The sequence below is a fragment of the Helianthus annuus genome, chromosome 8 (assembly GCF_002127325.2).
Source record: "Helianthus annuus cultivar XRQ/B chromosome 8, HanXRQr2.0-SUNRISE, whole genome shotgun sequence".
Lineage (NCBI taxonomy): Eukaryota > Viridiplantae > Streptophyta > Magnoliopsida > Asterales > Asteraceae > Helianthus > Helianthus annuus.
In genome coordinates this window covers 27,713,032-27,728,661 of record NC_035440.2, presented here as the reverse complement: position 1 = coordinate 27,728,661, position 15,630 = coordinate 27,713,032, and the positions used below count along the sequence as shown (strand labels likewise).

Here is a 15,630-nt window from a genome sequence, read left to right as displayed (position 1 = left end):
GCTATTATTATAATATTAAAATAATAAAAGTATTAAAAAACTATGTATTATTATAATTTTAAAATTACTATTTATTAGCTTCTATTTTTAATATATGTATAATTATTTATTTTTCTTGATGAATTTGTTCTTAAATTACTTATTTAGTTTTGTATTTATTATTCGAATTAAAAAGTGGGTCTTTTGATTGTGTGGATCTGGCTGATGTTAAGTTGTTAACTAACTCATGCCAGCTAAATTTGTAAGCCTCAAGCCGTAACGCGGGCGTACATCTATTTAAACTCCAAAACACAACTTAAGACCCTAGGGAATCATAGTCACGGGTTCATTGACAAAACAGTGAACTGCTACCGAACAAGATGTCGTGTCGGTGACGGAGCCAGACAGGTCAGTTCCATTAATCAAACATTCAGTTTCTTGACTAACTTTTATATCAAAAATGGCAAAATGCATACCACAATTTCAAATGAATTGACAGTTCGTTTACGTGTATCCTGTGAATTATCAAACAAGATTTGAATCAGTTATGGTGTTGCATCGTCGGACACGACGGCGTTGTAACAGATTCGGAGATCGCATGAGAGAGACATTGTCGGAATCTGATGGGACGCCGGTCAATATATTTTATTCAATCATTATTATATGATAATATATTTTTTGTTATTATTAAAATTTTAAATATTAATCAACATTATGGGCAGCTAGTATTTTTTATTGTTTCTGAAAGGCATGGGCAGTTAGTATTTGACCATGACATCAGAACAAAACAACTAAAGAAGATTAATTGTCAAATTATTAATTTAGTTTCAAGGAATTATTGATCTCATAGTTCTTATTCAAGGTTATACTATGTCGCATCAGTCACTTTTGTGTCATGTTGGGGCGTATAAATGACAAATCAAAGATCATATAGGCCATATGACTTTGTGAATGGTGTGTACGGTCGCATCAGTCACATGTGTGTCGTATAACACCTCACCCAGCCCGTATGATTTGTGTGAACAACTCATATGTGGCTCGTATACTGGTATGTATAATGATGTGCGGAAGCACTCTTGTAGCTTACAGGTTCAAGCATTTGGTGTTTATAATATTAAACTAGACCCACAAACAATAGGAGGTGGAACAAGCTGCAGCTTACAAGATCAAACCAATTGCTATTTTCATAATATGTGATCAAACCGCTCGGAGTCTGATTGGAGGGAGTTGGTGGAACAAGTTGCAGCTTACAAGTTTAAGTGGTTGACATTTACAATTTTCATGGTATTTAAATCATCTCTGAGTGAGTTATGAGAGCCATCACTCTTTTATGACCATAGGCCCATATGTCATTACAATAGTTTATCCTATTGAGCACCAATTAATGAGTTGGCCTACAAAGGAGGGCACCACCTCAAGTTAAAAAAGTCAACTTTTCTCTTCATTTTGGAAGAAAACAAAATCTTGTTGTCATATTGTTATGAGTTAGTCTACCTTCTAACAGTTTACTGCATTGTATGCTAAAAACCTACCTGCGAAATTCGTTTTCTGATCGTGGAGTAAAGCCAAAAGCTTACCATATTAGTTGACTTTTACCCTCACAAGAACGCTTGAATGGAGTATCATTCCATACCTTTATTGCTCTTCACTACCTTGTTCTTACTGGTATCAGAGTGTGGAGCACTTGATACCATATCTACAAAAAAAGCAATCAAAGATGGCGAAACAATTGTTTCGCATGGTGAGATGTATGAACTCGGCTTCTTTAGCCCTGGAAAGTCCAAGAACCGATACTTGGGGATATGGTACAAAAAGATATCAACAGGTACAGTCGTCTGGGTTGCTAACAGGGACACCCCAATCAACGATGCATCTGGCACGCTCAAAGTCTGCCGAGATGGAAACCTGGTGATTCTCAGTGGTGATAACACCGTGATCTGGTCATCCAATTCGACGGTATCGGCATCAGTGGGGAGTAATGATTTTGTAGCACAGCTTCTGGATACTGGAAATCTTGTTGTATGGGATGAAAATAGAAATAGCACGAACAAAAATCTTCTTTGGGAGAGTTTTGATTATCCAGGTGACACATTACTGCCAGGAATGAAATTCGGGAAGGACTTGGTAACAGGGTTACAGAAGTCCTTGACATCTTGGAAGAGTCCTGATGATCCTTCTTGCGGTTTGTATAATCATATACTAGACACAAACGGATATCCTCAAGCATTCGGGAGGCACGGTTCGGTTTTACTATCAAGACTTGGACCATGGACCGGTGTCAGCTTTAGTGGCTTTGCTACAGAAATACCAAATCATATATCTTCAACTGAGTTTGTTATTAGTGAGAAGGAAATATATGTTAAATATGAACTTATAAGTTCAGTTGTTGAGAGGAGAGTATTAACATGGGATGGAAAGTTAATGATTTTGCGTTGGATCGATCAGAAACGGGAGTGGATTGTGTATGCAGATACCGGAGGAGATAGTAGTTGTCCGTTTGAACTCTGTGGTTCGTACGGACTTTGTAGCATTAACAAGCATCCACCATGTAGTTGTATGCAAGGTTTTGAGCCGAAATTCCCACAAGAATGGAAAGCGTCTGACTGGTCGAGTGGGTGTCAACATAAGCCTTTGGATTCAATGAATCGGGGCGGGTTTCAGAAAATTTCAGGAATAAAATTACCAGACACGCGGTTTTCCTCGTATAATCATAGCATGACCCTTGGAGAATGTGAGATGACCTGCAGGAGGAATATCTCTTGTACGGCTTATGCAAATTTAGATATCAGAAATGGCGGAAGTGGATGTTTGCTATGGTTTAAACAACTAATGGATGCCAGAGAATACGAAGGTGAAGATCATAACATTTACATAAAAATGGTTGCCTCTGAGTTAGCAGGTACACATGTTTCGGCACTGCTTTTGATCTTTGTGTTTTTAGCTTATGTTCTAAAACTTACCAACAGTTATTATTTTTTAACTGAAGGTGGCCACCAGTCCGATTCGGACAAATGGAAAAGGGTACTCACCACCATCTTATCAATTTCATCAGCTGCCCTTGTTCTTTTTGCAGTAGCGTCTGCCTGTAGAAAGAAAAAGAGAAGGCTTCACATGAAAAAGAAAGGTAACACAAATGTTTTTCTATCTATATATATATAAGAGTACGATTGTTAGAAATGCATGTGACGTAAATTCATCAGTTGAACATAATATTTTGTAGAAGACTTGGAAGGCGCCTTTGATAAGAAGAATACTAGCGTGCAGATGAATTTTCTTGATGATATACCATTCATTTGCCTATATAAAATAGCAAAGGCCACAGATAACTTCAGTGTCTCCAATAAGATAGGTGAAGGTGGTTTTGGTCCCGTTTACAAGGTAATTTATTGACACTACATTAATAGAATGTTGTGCGTACGCAAAATCCACAAAAATATATACGTTACTGAAATTGCTAACTTCTATCTATTAGGGTGTGTTGGAAGACGGACAAGAAGTAGCTGTGAAACGGCTCTCAAGCACATCTCAGCAAGGGCTTGATGAGTTCAGGAATGAACTTGTTTCTATTGCCAAGCTTCAGCATCGAAATCTCGTGAAGCTTCTTGGATACTGTATTGATGGAAATGAAATGGTCTTGATTTATGAGTACATGGCTAACAAAAGCTTGGACTCCTTTATATTTGGTTAGACTCTTTACATGATTTTCCTGAAAATAGTGCCATATGTTCACATATCATCTAGTACATTTATAGTCAAATTGACTCTTAGATCAACAATATGCCAATATGAAAAACTAACTATTTAAAATTACATAGATGAAACAAGAAGTTCAATGCTTGACTGGCCTCAACGCTTTCAAATTATACTTGGAATGGCTCGAGGTATTCTCTATCTACATCAAGACTCCCGTTTTCAAATCATACATAGAGATCTCAAGGCAGGCAATATACTGCTGGACAGTGACATGAACCCAAAAATATCTGACTTCGGCCTTGCAAGAACGTTTGTAGGACATGATACCACTGCCAAGACAAAGAAAGTGGTCGGGACATAGTAAGTATATAAAAAAATCTAATTCATTAAATTTCCTCCCTAAAAATGAGAAATGAAAAAGAAACTTTAATACTAATATGCGAGTTAAGTTTGTTAACAACTACGATGCAGTGGTTACATTCCTCCGGAGTATGCTGTACATGGGCGTTTCTCTATCAAGTCGGATGTATTTAGTTTTGGTGTTATGGTATTGGAGATAGTTAGTGGGAAGAAAAACAGAGAATTCTCTCATGAAGACCACAACGACAATCTTCTTGGACATGTATGTTAATTTCCTTGAATAAATCTTAAGCTCAATATCTATATCTTAAGTTTTTTCTTCGAGTCAGGAACGTTTTAGTACATACTAAAACACTAACTTTGGTCTGATGTAGACATGGAGACTCTACAAAGAGAATAAGTCCATTCAACTAATGAATGCATGCTTACGCGCCTCATGTGTGGACTCTGAAGTACTAAGATCAATACATGTTGGATTGTTATGTGTGCAACATCATGCAAAAGATAGGCCAAGTATGTTATCCGTGCTTTTGATGCTGCTCAGTGAGGGTGTGCTACCTGAACCAAAACAACCTGCTTTTTTCACAGATGAGAATTATGGTGAAATTAACTGCGCTTCCTCGCTTGACGAAAACATGATAACACGATTGTATCCACGATAGCAAACAGATGTCTATAATAGAAATAGTCCGCAGACTTTGTAATCTTTTAAGAGTTCCCTATTAAGCACTACCTGGTATTTTTGTTGAACAACACAAATCGATATATTAATCGAAAGGGAGACTAGTGAGAAACTAAAAACTACCCTGCAAATTATCAAGGGAATGGCAGCATCACTACTATCACATATCCCTGCTTGATAATTACAAAAATCTCACTTCAGTTTTCAAAATTTTCATCGATTTATAACGATAACTACTATACTGACCGTATTTTACAATCCCATGTAATAGAAACATAAAATACTAACGGAAATTCGAAACGAACTTTTAAATTCACAAAAACAGTTCAACACTAATATAAGTTCATTTCATAACAAGACGAAAAGTTACATGTATTTTACATATGAATTCGGAGATTGGTAGCGTATTTTAGTTTGGGAAAACTCCTTTAGGAATAACGATATCTCCAATGTTGTTGTGCCATGGGTCAGCCAAGTGAGTTGCCAAGTTCTCCAAGGGTCCGGTACCAGGGTAAGCCGATTGTTGCACGCAAAATCCCACAAATGCCAACAACGCTAAGCGTCCTACATTTCATAAAACAGATCCAAAAATACATTTATACATACATAAAACACTCATGTTAATCCAAATCGAAAGAGTATAAGTTTTTAGTCCTTTACCATTTTTTATTTCTTTGACCTTGTACTCTTCAAACTTCTTTGGGTCCTTTGAGTAGCCCAAGGGGTCAAAAGCGCCACCAGGGTACTTCTTCTTTTCAGGGTCTTTCTCCATGCTCCTTTGGTGCTCTACGAAGGCGATTGAGACGAACTCTATGGCCAAAATGGTGGGTAGGGTACCCCAAGGAACAGGGTTCCCGAGGTATGTAGCTTGTCCTCCGGGTACAGCAGCCCATTCTTGTGCTTTTACCCAGTTGCCCAACCCTAAGGCTTCTGGTAACAAAATCCCTGGCTGCAAATTTTTAACTTGTTAGTCCTCAGTTTACATGCCAATATCATGTTTAATTTGTATGGTTTTGTGTCTTATGACTAACATATTCGCCTGCTATACATGGGGCGGATCCAACCTTATAGGACGGGGGCTATGTCCCTGGCCAATAAAAATATCTAGTTTATTTTCGTTTAGCTAATTATTTTTGTTTATATTTACTTGTTAAAAAAGTCCTATTTTTTACATGATCCAAATCTGACCCAACCCAAAATTGGTACATAACATGTTATATACTTCTATAGGAAATATCGAACATAAATAAATTTAATTATAATATTTTGGTCCAATAAATGACTTACAACTGCAAGCATAGCCCATCTGCAGTGAATGAGCTCAGACTCTTTGAACCTCTCGAGGTTCTCTGGGACCTCACCAAGACGGAGTGGGTCAAACCCGAAATCCCTGAAACACACCAAAACGACATTTAAAGGCCTAGATATACACATAACACGTGTTCTTGTAATCGTTTGAATAAATAAAATATTAAATAGTTATTGATGAAGATTTAAGAACTATAAAACGATATTCTTAGATAAGATATAATTAAGAAAGGCGAAATAAGAGAATCGGAAAAAAAAAAAATCTTTGGCTCACATAATTGTGAGCCTTGACGTAACCAGTTACTTATTTATTACCCGGGGGCAGATCCGTCTAGGTAGGGTGGTCGTGGTTGACCGGGCATCCAGTCAGCGGTCATGGAAATCCGGGAAGCATTGGTGGCAACACCGGAAAGCGGGACGGCGGTTGCGAATCTCGACTTAGAAGACGAGAAAAGCGACGGCCGGCAAACGGCGGAGATGCCGCAGCTCATTAATGTATTAGAAGCCATTCCCAGAACAAAAACTTAATCTGGAAATGAATAGTTTTAGTTGGTAACAGTAGTGGTGGTGGATGAACAATAGTGGTGAAGTTGATGCAAGTAATATGGTTGAGATTTTTGTGGTGATGCATGGCAATATCCAAATGCTGATTGTTATTGGCTAAGTGTTTGGGGATACTGGCTTGTTACTGGACCACGTGGAAGTTCATCCAATCAAAATGGTTACGTGGCAGGTGAGGGGTATTTTGGTAATTTGCTTTGTGTTGTTTGATTTCTTTTGGTCACTTGGGTGGTTGATGTTTATTTGTAGGGAATTAAAGGTTGTGGTCATGAATGGATCCGGATGATTGTTTTGTTGCATTTCTTTTTAGTTTTTTTCTAACATTTATCTTTGATTTTGTTACATTTCTTTGACCTTATTATAAAATGGATTAAGTAAAAGCATTTAACTTTTACAATATTGCAATATTAACGAAGGGTATGTTGGTTTCTGTTTATGTTTGATTATATAACCAGAAGATAATAGCAAAGTAAAATAGAGTAATGAAAAGCAGGTTATAACCAGATTAGATAATAGCAAAGTAAGATAATGAAAAGCAGGTTGAATACCTTTGGTTAGAAAGTGGAACTTGTGACTGATCCCACATCGGGGATGGGTATAAAAGGAAGTGGGGATTGGGGTGTATTAGAAAGAGGTCTTGGTCTTCCGGAAAAGGTATCTTTGCGCTTGGGTAATCACGCAGCTAATGAGGTAATAACCGAGGCGCGTCAATTGCTGGTTGAAAACTATTTCCAAACCCCCTTCTCGGCCTTGGGTCTTCCTTGGCCGTCGAGAATTTCTAGAAGGACTCCCTTTTGAGGGTAAAGTCCAACAATTTCTAGTATAATTTGCGTTATTTATTTTTATCTAAATAAGGCACTGATTATGTGAATCTCGTATATATAGTTTTGTGGCTCAACAAAAGAAAATACCAATTTGGCACCCTTACGGTGCGGCAACTATGTGTTATCGATCTACACAATCGTATGATTCCTTTTGATTCTTCTATTAGATTGTGTGTTATAAGTCTACATAAACGTGTCACGTGCCATAGTTCACCTAAATCCTAAGGCCATGTGTAGTTATAAAGCCTCTTTGGGGGTGTTATGCGACACGTGTCGCGCCACGTCATACGGGGGCTTTATATCACTAGGGTCCGTAGTCATAAAGCTTCTACCTCATCATTACTCAATTAATTAATTTTTAATTTTTTAATTAATTTCTAACTTTATAAAAATTAAAACCATTTCATTAAATAAAAAAAAACATTACAATAAAATAAAATAAAATAAAAACATTAAAATAAAAAAACAATCTGCACATGTAATTTTGAAATAATACACCGCATTAAAATGTACAATCTGTACATGTAAGACGGCAAAAAGATAAAGGTACACTTCTGTGCACTAAGTTCATCCAATCAGATTTAAAAATAATTAAACAAACTGTACTTTTCCGGACATCTTCTCCGGCAACCAAGTTCCCCGGAAAAAAATGGTGATGATGATTTTTCACTTCAAAACTTAAAAGAACTTGTATTTTGGATAATCTTTACTCTATTTAACAAGTTTTAATATCAAATAACATCCTTCATCACGCCGCTATGGACATCGCGTTGCTAACCCAAAACACCCCATAGCGCCGCCTGTTATGGTGTGGTTGACGCTATGGGGCGCCATCCCTCACAAAACCTCCTCTATCGCGCCTCACTACGCATGCTCGAAGGTCCAATTTGTGGCATTTTAAATTGTGTTTACTTTACTACAAAGATTCTTTGTCCAAATACTCATACAATTAAAATTAATGCTATTCATACCCCCTTTACATTATTTTTACATATTGTACCCCTCCCTAAGGTTTTAACTATATACATTTCAAACCTTTTATTTTTTTCTTAATTTGTTTTCATGTAAATCTCTCATCTTATAATCTTATAAATAATATCAAGATCATTATATTGAAATTTAAATTCAAAAATTAATCTCATGAGCTTACGATTTTAAATAAAAATAATTTATTGATTTTTAAAATACAAGCAGGTATGTTTTTTTTATCTCTTTTTATTTTAGCTGTGATGTTTGTAGTATGGCATTCATTCCATCAAGATGTGTGGTTTCAGTCAAAATCAATTACAGTCGATCACAACTAAGGTCTCAAAGTAGTTATCAAAAAGAAATAAAAAGAATGCAAATTAAGGTATTTAATGAACACTTAATCGAGTCCATAATATCAAAAGCCAATTGTACATTTGTGCCGTTAGAATTAAACACCTATTGAATTAAGTTTAGGAGTCTGAAATTTTTAACCTTGACACTAAGTATAAATAGAATTGGCAATACCTTTTTTTCATCTAAACTTTTAAATTGTGCAAACCGAACCGAAAGTGTGGATTAACGAACACTTTTGTTTTTTGGTATTGTGCAAACTGAATTGTATATGTATTCGTTGAAAGTAAAATAGTTTTGTTAACTTTAAAAAAATAAGAAATTTTATAGAGGGGAAATTTGACAATTTGTAAGTGATTTTTTAAAGAAAGGTGTATGAAAAGTAGAAAAGGGTACCTTTAGACTGTGGGGTATGGTGGGGTGGGGTGGGGGTTGGGTTTGGGTTGGGGCATTAGTTGACATGTGGCTTGGGTGGCAGACATGGGCTAAACTCACATTCAACACGGTATGGTGGGGCGAGGGTTTGGGGCGTGGGTTTGTGGGCTTCGCTGGGCTGACCCGCTGGCTATTTGAATATTATTTAAAACAACAAATTTAATTTTTTTTAATATTTTTAAATAAAGAAAATTACAAAAAAAAAAATTCTAACTTTTATATTTGTTTTTTATCTCTTCTCTCAACGCCAAGACTAGTTCTAACTCGTCACCCTGTAGGTGATCAATGGGCTGGGATAGAAATTTCAAATCATCCCGTTTTTGTTTCTGGGCATCTCAGCGGCATCTCTAGCTTCTTTGCTCCTTCGTATTTCGGCCCTTTGTTGTTGGAATACGTTGAATGTATCCAACTTGCATGAAATGTCATCCAACTGCTCGCTGTATATTCCCCTACGCGAGCCAGAACTCCCAGCTGAAGGCGATGCCGTACCAGATCTAGATTTTTGAGCACACCTTCTTGAGGCATTACTTCCATACTCAGGCCGGTTTGGGCTTGGCGAATCATCCAAAAGGTCCTCAAACTCTTGATCTCGTGCATCAGATTGGGCTTGGGACGAGGCTCTTGACCTTTTGGAAGACGAGTTAGTTTCGCTAACAATGGGGATAGTCGCTCACTTTGAATGGAACTTACAAATCTCCCAACAATGCATGAAACGGAAGTCGGTCTGCACATTTGATTTGAATGTGACCACTGCATTTGTCAAAATGTCGGCTTCGGTTTCACCACTTTTAGGGTTTTGTTTTGCTTTATTTAAAAAACCACAAAATTTTGTAAGTTGGGTGCTTATCTCGCTCCACTTTAAGGATAAGCTATCGTTTTCACGATAAGCCTCCCTTCCTATTTCTTCATGGAATACTCTACTAACCGATTCCCACAGGGCGGTTCGATGTTGCGAATTTCCTATTTTAATAAAAAAATTAATATATTACAAAGTTATATAAAAAATAACCATTAATAAAAACAAAGGTTAAGAATACCTAAAGTTGAATGTTGAGATTGTTGACACCAAGCCCTCGCCAATGCAACTTTTTCAGCAACGACCCATTTTTGTTGTTTTCGTTTGGCGGTTTCAACTACTTTATCCGCCTAAGTTTTTTTCTTATGACTTCTCTTTTTGATTGGGTTCGATGCGGAAGGACCATCATTGGGTGGTTGAGTTTCGGGAACGGATTCGTTTTGTGAAAGATCGATGGAGGTTGGTGAAAGGTCGATGGGCGATTGTGAAAACAGGGTAGGTATCGAATCGTCGGTGTGTGGGAAGTTAGTAAACACACGATTCCCGATATACGATGCATAACTCGCCATGTCGGGCATAGAAGAGTCTATAAAAAATGGACGAGGAATTGGACGATTGGGTGGTGGGCTAGGATTACTTTCTTGGAGTGCATACGGGTTGGTCGGGTCATAAGCACGGTTATAAGGATGCATTTTTTTCGTTTTGTAGAAGGAGAATTAAAGATGTATAGAAGATGTGGTTGAATGTGGTAAAAAATGGAAGAAAAATGTGAGTTTTATAGTGAAAAAATGAAAGAAAAAATTAATTTTTTTTAATATAGCCGTTGGCCGACGGCTCTTTTCTTTTGGCCAAACACAGCCCGCCATGTCAGCTCGCTTCCCCCGCCCCACGCCCGGCTTGAAACCCAAGCTCACCCGGGGTGGTGCGTTGGGCGTTTTCCCCCAACCGACGCCCCATGGCCTTAGACCGCCCGTGGTGGGGCGTTTTTTTTTTAATTATTGAAAAATAACGCCGTATAACGCCCTGGTTGCCGTTACACCCGGCGTTACCGGGCGTTATTTTCGAAAAAAATCAACGCGGCGTTTTAATTAAAACGCTTAAAATGTATAGGGGGCGAGATTTTGTACCGTTGACAAACGGTCATATTTAATTTTTTTTTAATTTAAAATATTACCCACTATATATATATCAACCCACATTCTCACATTTTTTATAAAAAAAACCCACTTTCTCTCCTACTTTCTCTCCCACTTTCTTCTATTTTTTATAAAAAAACCCACTTCCTCCTATTTTTTATACAATAATGCATCCATACCGACCCCCTTTTGGTGTCCCCGCAAGACCTACGAACCCGAACACAACCCAACCGCAAAACCCGTATAACCTTCAAGACATGGACCCGGGCTTTTTAACGTACGCGGCTTACTTGGGTGGCGCCACTCCGTTTGTGCCTCCCCCTTTCGGCTATGGTCAAGCCGGCGGGTCGCAACCGTCACAACCCGAATCCGAACCCGATGTCGATGTCGTGCCGGAGACGCAACCCGAACCGGTGCAAGATAAATCGAAAAGCGGCAAAAGGTCGCATAAGAAGAAGGAAAAAGACGAACCTCGGCGTACAAAAAATATCATTAAATGGACGAAGGAAGAGGAATTCACGTTGACTCGGGCGTGGCTCGACATTTCGGAGGACGAAGAAACCGGTAACTATTTTATATATATATATATTATTTTACTTATTTTGTTACTTTAATTTTTAACATACAACTTATAATTTTTTTTTTTAATTTGTAGCAAACTTTCAAACGGGCCCGTTTTTTGAGATAGGGTTCGTGCACTCTTTTTTAGCACGTGGGGTCAAGGCGAACATCGGGACAAAGATTCCATTTCTAGCAAATGGACCGACATCAACAACAACTCTCACGCGTTCCAAGAAATTTACCAACGTAACTACGATACTCGCCCGAGCGGTGAAAGTGACATCGGGGTTTTAACGAGGACTTTGGAGGAGTTCGAGAGGACGAAATGCCCTTTCACGTACTATAAGTGTTGGGAGCTACTACGAAAAAGTCCAAAGTGGGCGGTAGTTAATCCAATGACGTCTAGTAGTAGACGTCGAGCTAAAAGGTCAAAAACATCATCCTCCGTTGACCCGTCAACTCCGACATCGGATGCCCGCAATGTTGATTTAAATGAGGCGGTGGACGTTGACGAGAGAATTCAAGAAGAGTTGGTCCGACCCACCGGTAGAAGAAAGGGAACCGGGAAAAAAACGGTTGAGTCGTCTTCCGATCTCGAGTTAAAGGAAGATTTCGAGGAGATGAACCGTCGTCTCCAAGACATTCGCGACCTCGGCCACCAACATTATGAGATTATGAAAGAACGAGTGGCCGAAACCAAAAAGTTTATCGAGATGCAAGAGACGAGGCAAATGGAAAATGACATTGAGTTTTTGTCCAAACCTATCGACCACCTACAAGGCGATGCGTTGATCCTTGCGCAAATGCGTCGCCAAAAAATTAGAGAAAAAGCATTTCGTTCAATAGGGGGAACACGAGACCTGTAAAGAAAGGGGAATACAAATCACTAGATCATGTTCTTTTTTTTTAACTTTATTTTATTTTTTCGGTTTATTTTTTCTGTTTTTTATTTTCTGTTTTTTTTCAGTTTTTTTTTTATTTCAAGTAGTGTAATTTTTTTTTTAAATTAATGAAGTTTTTATGTTTTAAATAAAAAAAAAAAATTGTGAAATGATTGAATGGGGGTTATTGGCATAATGCCCACTACGCCACTTTTGCTATAATGCCCAAGTGTGACTAAGATGCCACGTGTCGAATAATGCCCCATAATGAGGGCATTATAAGACCATGTGTAGTGGTGAACTAACATAATGCCCCCACCATGGGGCATTATCCGACACGTGACATCCTAGTAAGCGTTGGGGCATTATAGCAAAAGTGGCGTAGTGGGGCATTATGCCAATAACGCCCATATTATTTTTAATGAAAAAAAAAAGGAAAAGGGATGTCAGGTTGAAAAATAAAGTGGCATGTGGGTATCTCTAATTCATTGGTGGACAAGACCATTTTGTCAGAGACCATATTGCAACTTCAGCGTTTTAATGAAAACGCCCACAACCAATTTTTCCAAAAATAACGCCAGGAAACGCCGGGTGTAATGGAGGGGGGGGGGGCGTTATCCGGTGTTTTTTGTGAATTTAAAAAAAAAAAAAAACGCCCCACTACGGATGGTCTAACAACTTACCACTACACATGTTCTTAGCATACCCCATTCTTTGGAATTGGTGATATACAATCCGCCCAATTCACATCGCGAGTTACTACTACACCCCGCTCACATACTTGATGTCCCCCTCGACATTCTTTCGTGGTTCGTCGGCTTCTTATACTCCCTCCCACCGTCGCTCTCTCTTTTTGTAACAAATTCGGGTTAGACGACTTCTACAACCTGATTCTTCTACAATCCCCCAAACCCTCGACTTCATCTGGCCGCTACTACCGTCAATCATCAGGTTTGTTGGGGATTTCTTTTCTTTTCTTTTCTTTCCAATTGGGTTATAAGGCTCTTGAATTAGGGTCTGACCTAAACAACCCACTACTTGATTCGTGATTTGAACAATTCATTGATGTTTATTGGATTAAGATTTATGTGATTTTGAACGTACGCCAACTGGTATTGTCAAATTAGATATCTGCTTAACTGAATCGAATAGTTTGTTTTAATTTGAGGTGACGTCATCCTGAATCTGTATTAACTTTTGATTTTTTTAAAGATTTACATTACATTAAATCTAATAATTTAGGTTTTATTCAAGATTTACAGAATTTGTTTATCATGTTTTAAGGGATTGTCTATTTCTGTGGCTGGTGGAAGTTATGTGTATTTGCTGTTTTGTTTATAGCAAAATGAGTTTATCAGTAAGAACAAAATATGTTCTTTTTGTTATGTTTCTGTTAATGAGATTATCCATGACAAAAGCAAAGTTTTTGATGATGATGATGATGATATGATTATCTTGGCACTAAATCGTTGATTTTACACTTTTTTGTCTACAAAACTACATCAATTTAGCCTGCAATAACTAAATTTGAGTATTATTTGAACCTATACTTGCAGCCACATCGATGATTAAATTCCAGTGTAGGTAGCTCTCGTTGTTTTGTGTTCTCCCTCATATGAATTTGTTGTATTTGCAGCAAATTAGCCTCTGTTTTATTCATATTTTAGATAATTTTTTAGTTGACAATTTCCTAGGGTTGGATCTTTTAGTTTATATGAGTATTCTAAAAGATTTAAATTGTTTTCAATATTATTTTTAGAGTTAAATGTCATTTTAGTCTCTGTGGTTTGGGTCATTTTGCCAGTTTAGTCCAAAGGTTTCATTTTTTGCCTGTGGGTCCAAAAAGGTTTCACCGTCACCATTTTAGTCCACTGGGTTAACTTCGTCCATTTTTATGTTAACGAGAAGCGCAATTCAGTCATTTTATATGGCCGAATTGTTTTTCTAGTTAACAAAATTACATATAAAATGACCGAATTGCCCTTCTCATTAACAGAAAAAATGGATGAAGTTAACCCAGTTGACTAAAATGGCAACGGTGAAACCTTTTTGGACCCACAGGTGAAAAATGAAACCTTTGGACCAAACTGGCAAAATAGCTCAAACCGCAGGGACTAAAATGGCATTTAACTCTTATTTTTAATTTTTGAAGTTGGTATCTTTGTTTTGTGTTGAATTCTGTAGGGTGACATTGCATTGATCTGGGAAAAAAAGAATCTTTATTCAAATTACTTGCCTAATTTACCTTTTTAACATCTTGAAGGTTGTTTCTAGGCTTTAATATGACCGATTTGAATAACCTTTCCATAAAATTTGTACTGTTTGAGTCTGGTATCTGAACTTGCAACAGACTATGATTGAAGTTTCTGTTCTGTAAAGTGCTTAGTGTTCTGTCACATTACGTTATCTTCTTCATAAGACTGTAACATGATTTAATCTCCAATGCATCAAGATCGTTTATAATTTTGTTAAGCGTCATTATTCTTTCAGAACCTGCACTTGACTGCCGGCTAAGATTGGAGACTAGTAATATCGAGGTATCAGACAGTACTTTCTTAATAAATAATGGATCCTAAACACACCGGAGATGTATTAAGGTATTCCTTTCTTACTTTCTTTTTCTCTTTGTGCTATTAGCATTACATGACATTCATCTTCTATGCGTAGACACCTGGAGAAGCAGGATGAACTCCTCATGGATGCTTACAGATCAATGTCGCATGAATTACATAAACTCCAGGTGTGAACTTCTTACACGACACGGGCCTAACAAGAAATTCACGGGTTTGGGTTTATTGTAAACTGGTTTGCCTCAGTTTTAGGTCGAACTTTCAAAAACGTTTAGCTAATTGGGCCCTCGGGTTTTCTTAGCCGGTTCGTAGGTTGGCCTATTTAACCTGTTAAATGCTACAATTATTTTTTTTTAAATATATCATGTCATAACATAAACTGATTGAGTATTTTATGCTAAAATGATAAAAAAGAAATTAGCCTCAAGTTTTATAGTTTCGGGTTAAACGGGTCGTGTTTCTGTCAACATGCAAAAACGTGTTGTGTTCAACACCCAAGTTCATGTTGTGTTTGTGGGTTCTTG

The 15,630-nt window shown here is 37.6% G+C and overlaps 2 protein-coding genes and 1 non-coding gene across 4 annotated transcripts; 2 read left to right on the top strand and 1 right to left on the bottom strand.

Moving 5' to 3' along the window:
• Window positions 1–272: 272 nt before the first annotated feature.
• Window positions 273–4,803, top strand: LOC110872478 (G-type lectin S-receptor-like serine/threonine-protein kinase At4g27290). 2 transcript variants are annotated; one of them, XM_022121280.2, is made up of 8 exons: window positions 273–387; window positions 1,062–2,878; window positions 2,966–3,103; window positions 3,203–3,357; window positions 3,452–3,662; window positions 3,795–4,032; window positions 4,144–4,294; window positions 4,407–4,803. In XM_022121280.2, exons 2-8 carry the CDS (start codon window positions 1,594–1,596, stop codon window positions 4,692–4,694), a joined length of 2,466 nt encoding a protein of 821 aa, XP_021976972.1. In that variant the 5' UTR covers window positions 273–387; window positions 1,062–1,593; the 3' UTR covers window positions 4,695–4,803. The 2 variants fall into 2 exon arrangements, with proteins under 2 accessions (XP_021976972.1, XP_021976971.1); XM_022121279.2 differs by having other exon boundaries at window positions 3,200–3,357.
• Window positions 4,804–4,998: 195 nt separating this feature from the next.
• On the bottom strand, window positions 4,999–6,652 carry LOC110872479 (chlorophyll a-b binding protein 6A, chloroplastic). Its single transcript, XM_022121281.2, has 4 exons — window positions 6,338–6,652; window positions 6,002–6,104; window positions 5,375–5,663; window positions 4,999–5,278 (listed from the first exon to the last, which is right to left on the bottom strand). Exons 1-4 carry the CDS (start codon window positions 6,529–6,531, stop codon window positions 5,124–5,126), a joined length of 741 nt encoding a protein of 246 aa, XP_021976973.1. The 5' UTR covers window positions 6,532–6,652; the 3' UTR covers window positions 4,999–5,123.
• A 587-nt stretch (window positions 6,653–7,239) lies between these two features.
• LOC118481340 lies at window positions 7,240–7,391 on the top strand. Its single transcript, XR_004865548.1, has one exon. It is a non-coding gene; the product is annotated as a U4 spliceosomal RNA (small nuclear RNA).
• Window positions 7,392–15,630: the final 8,239 nt, after the last annotated feature.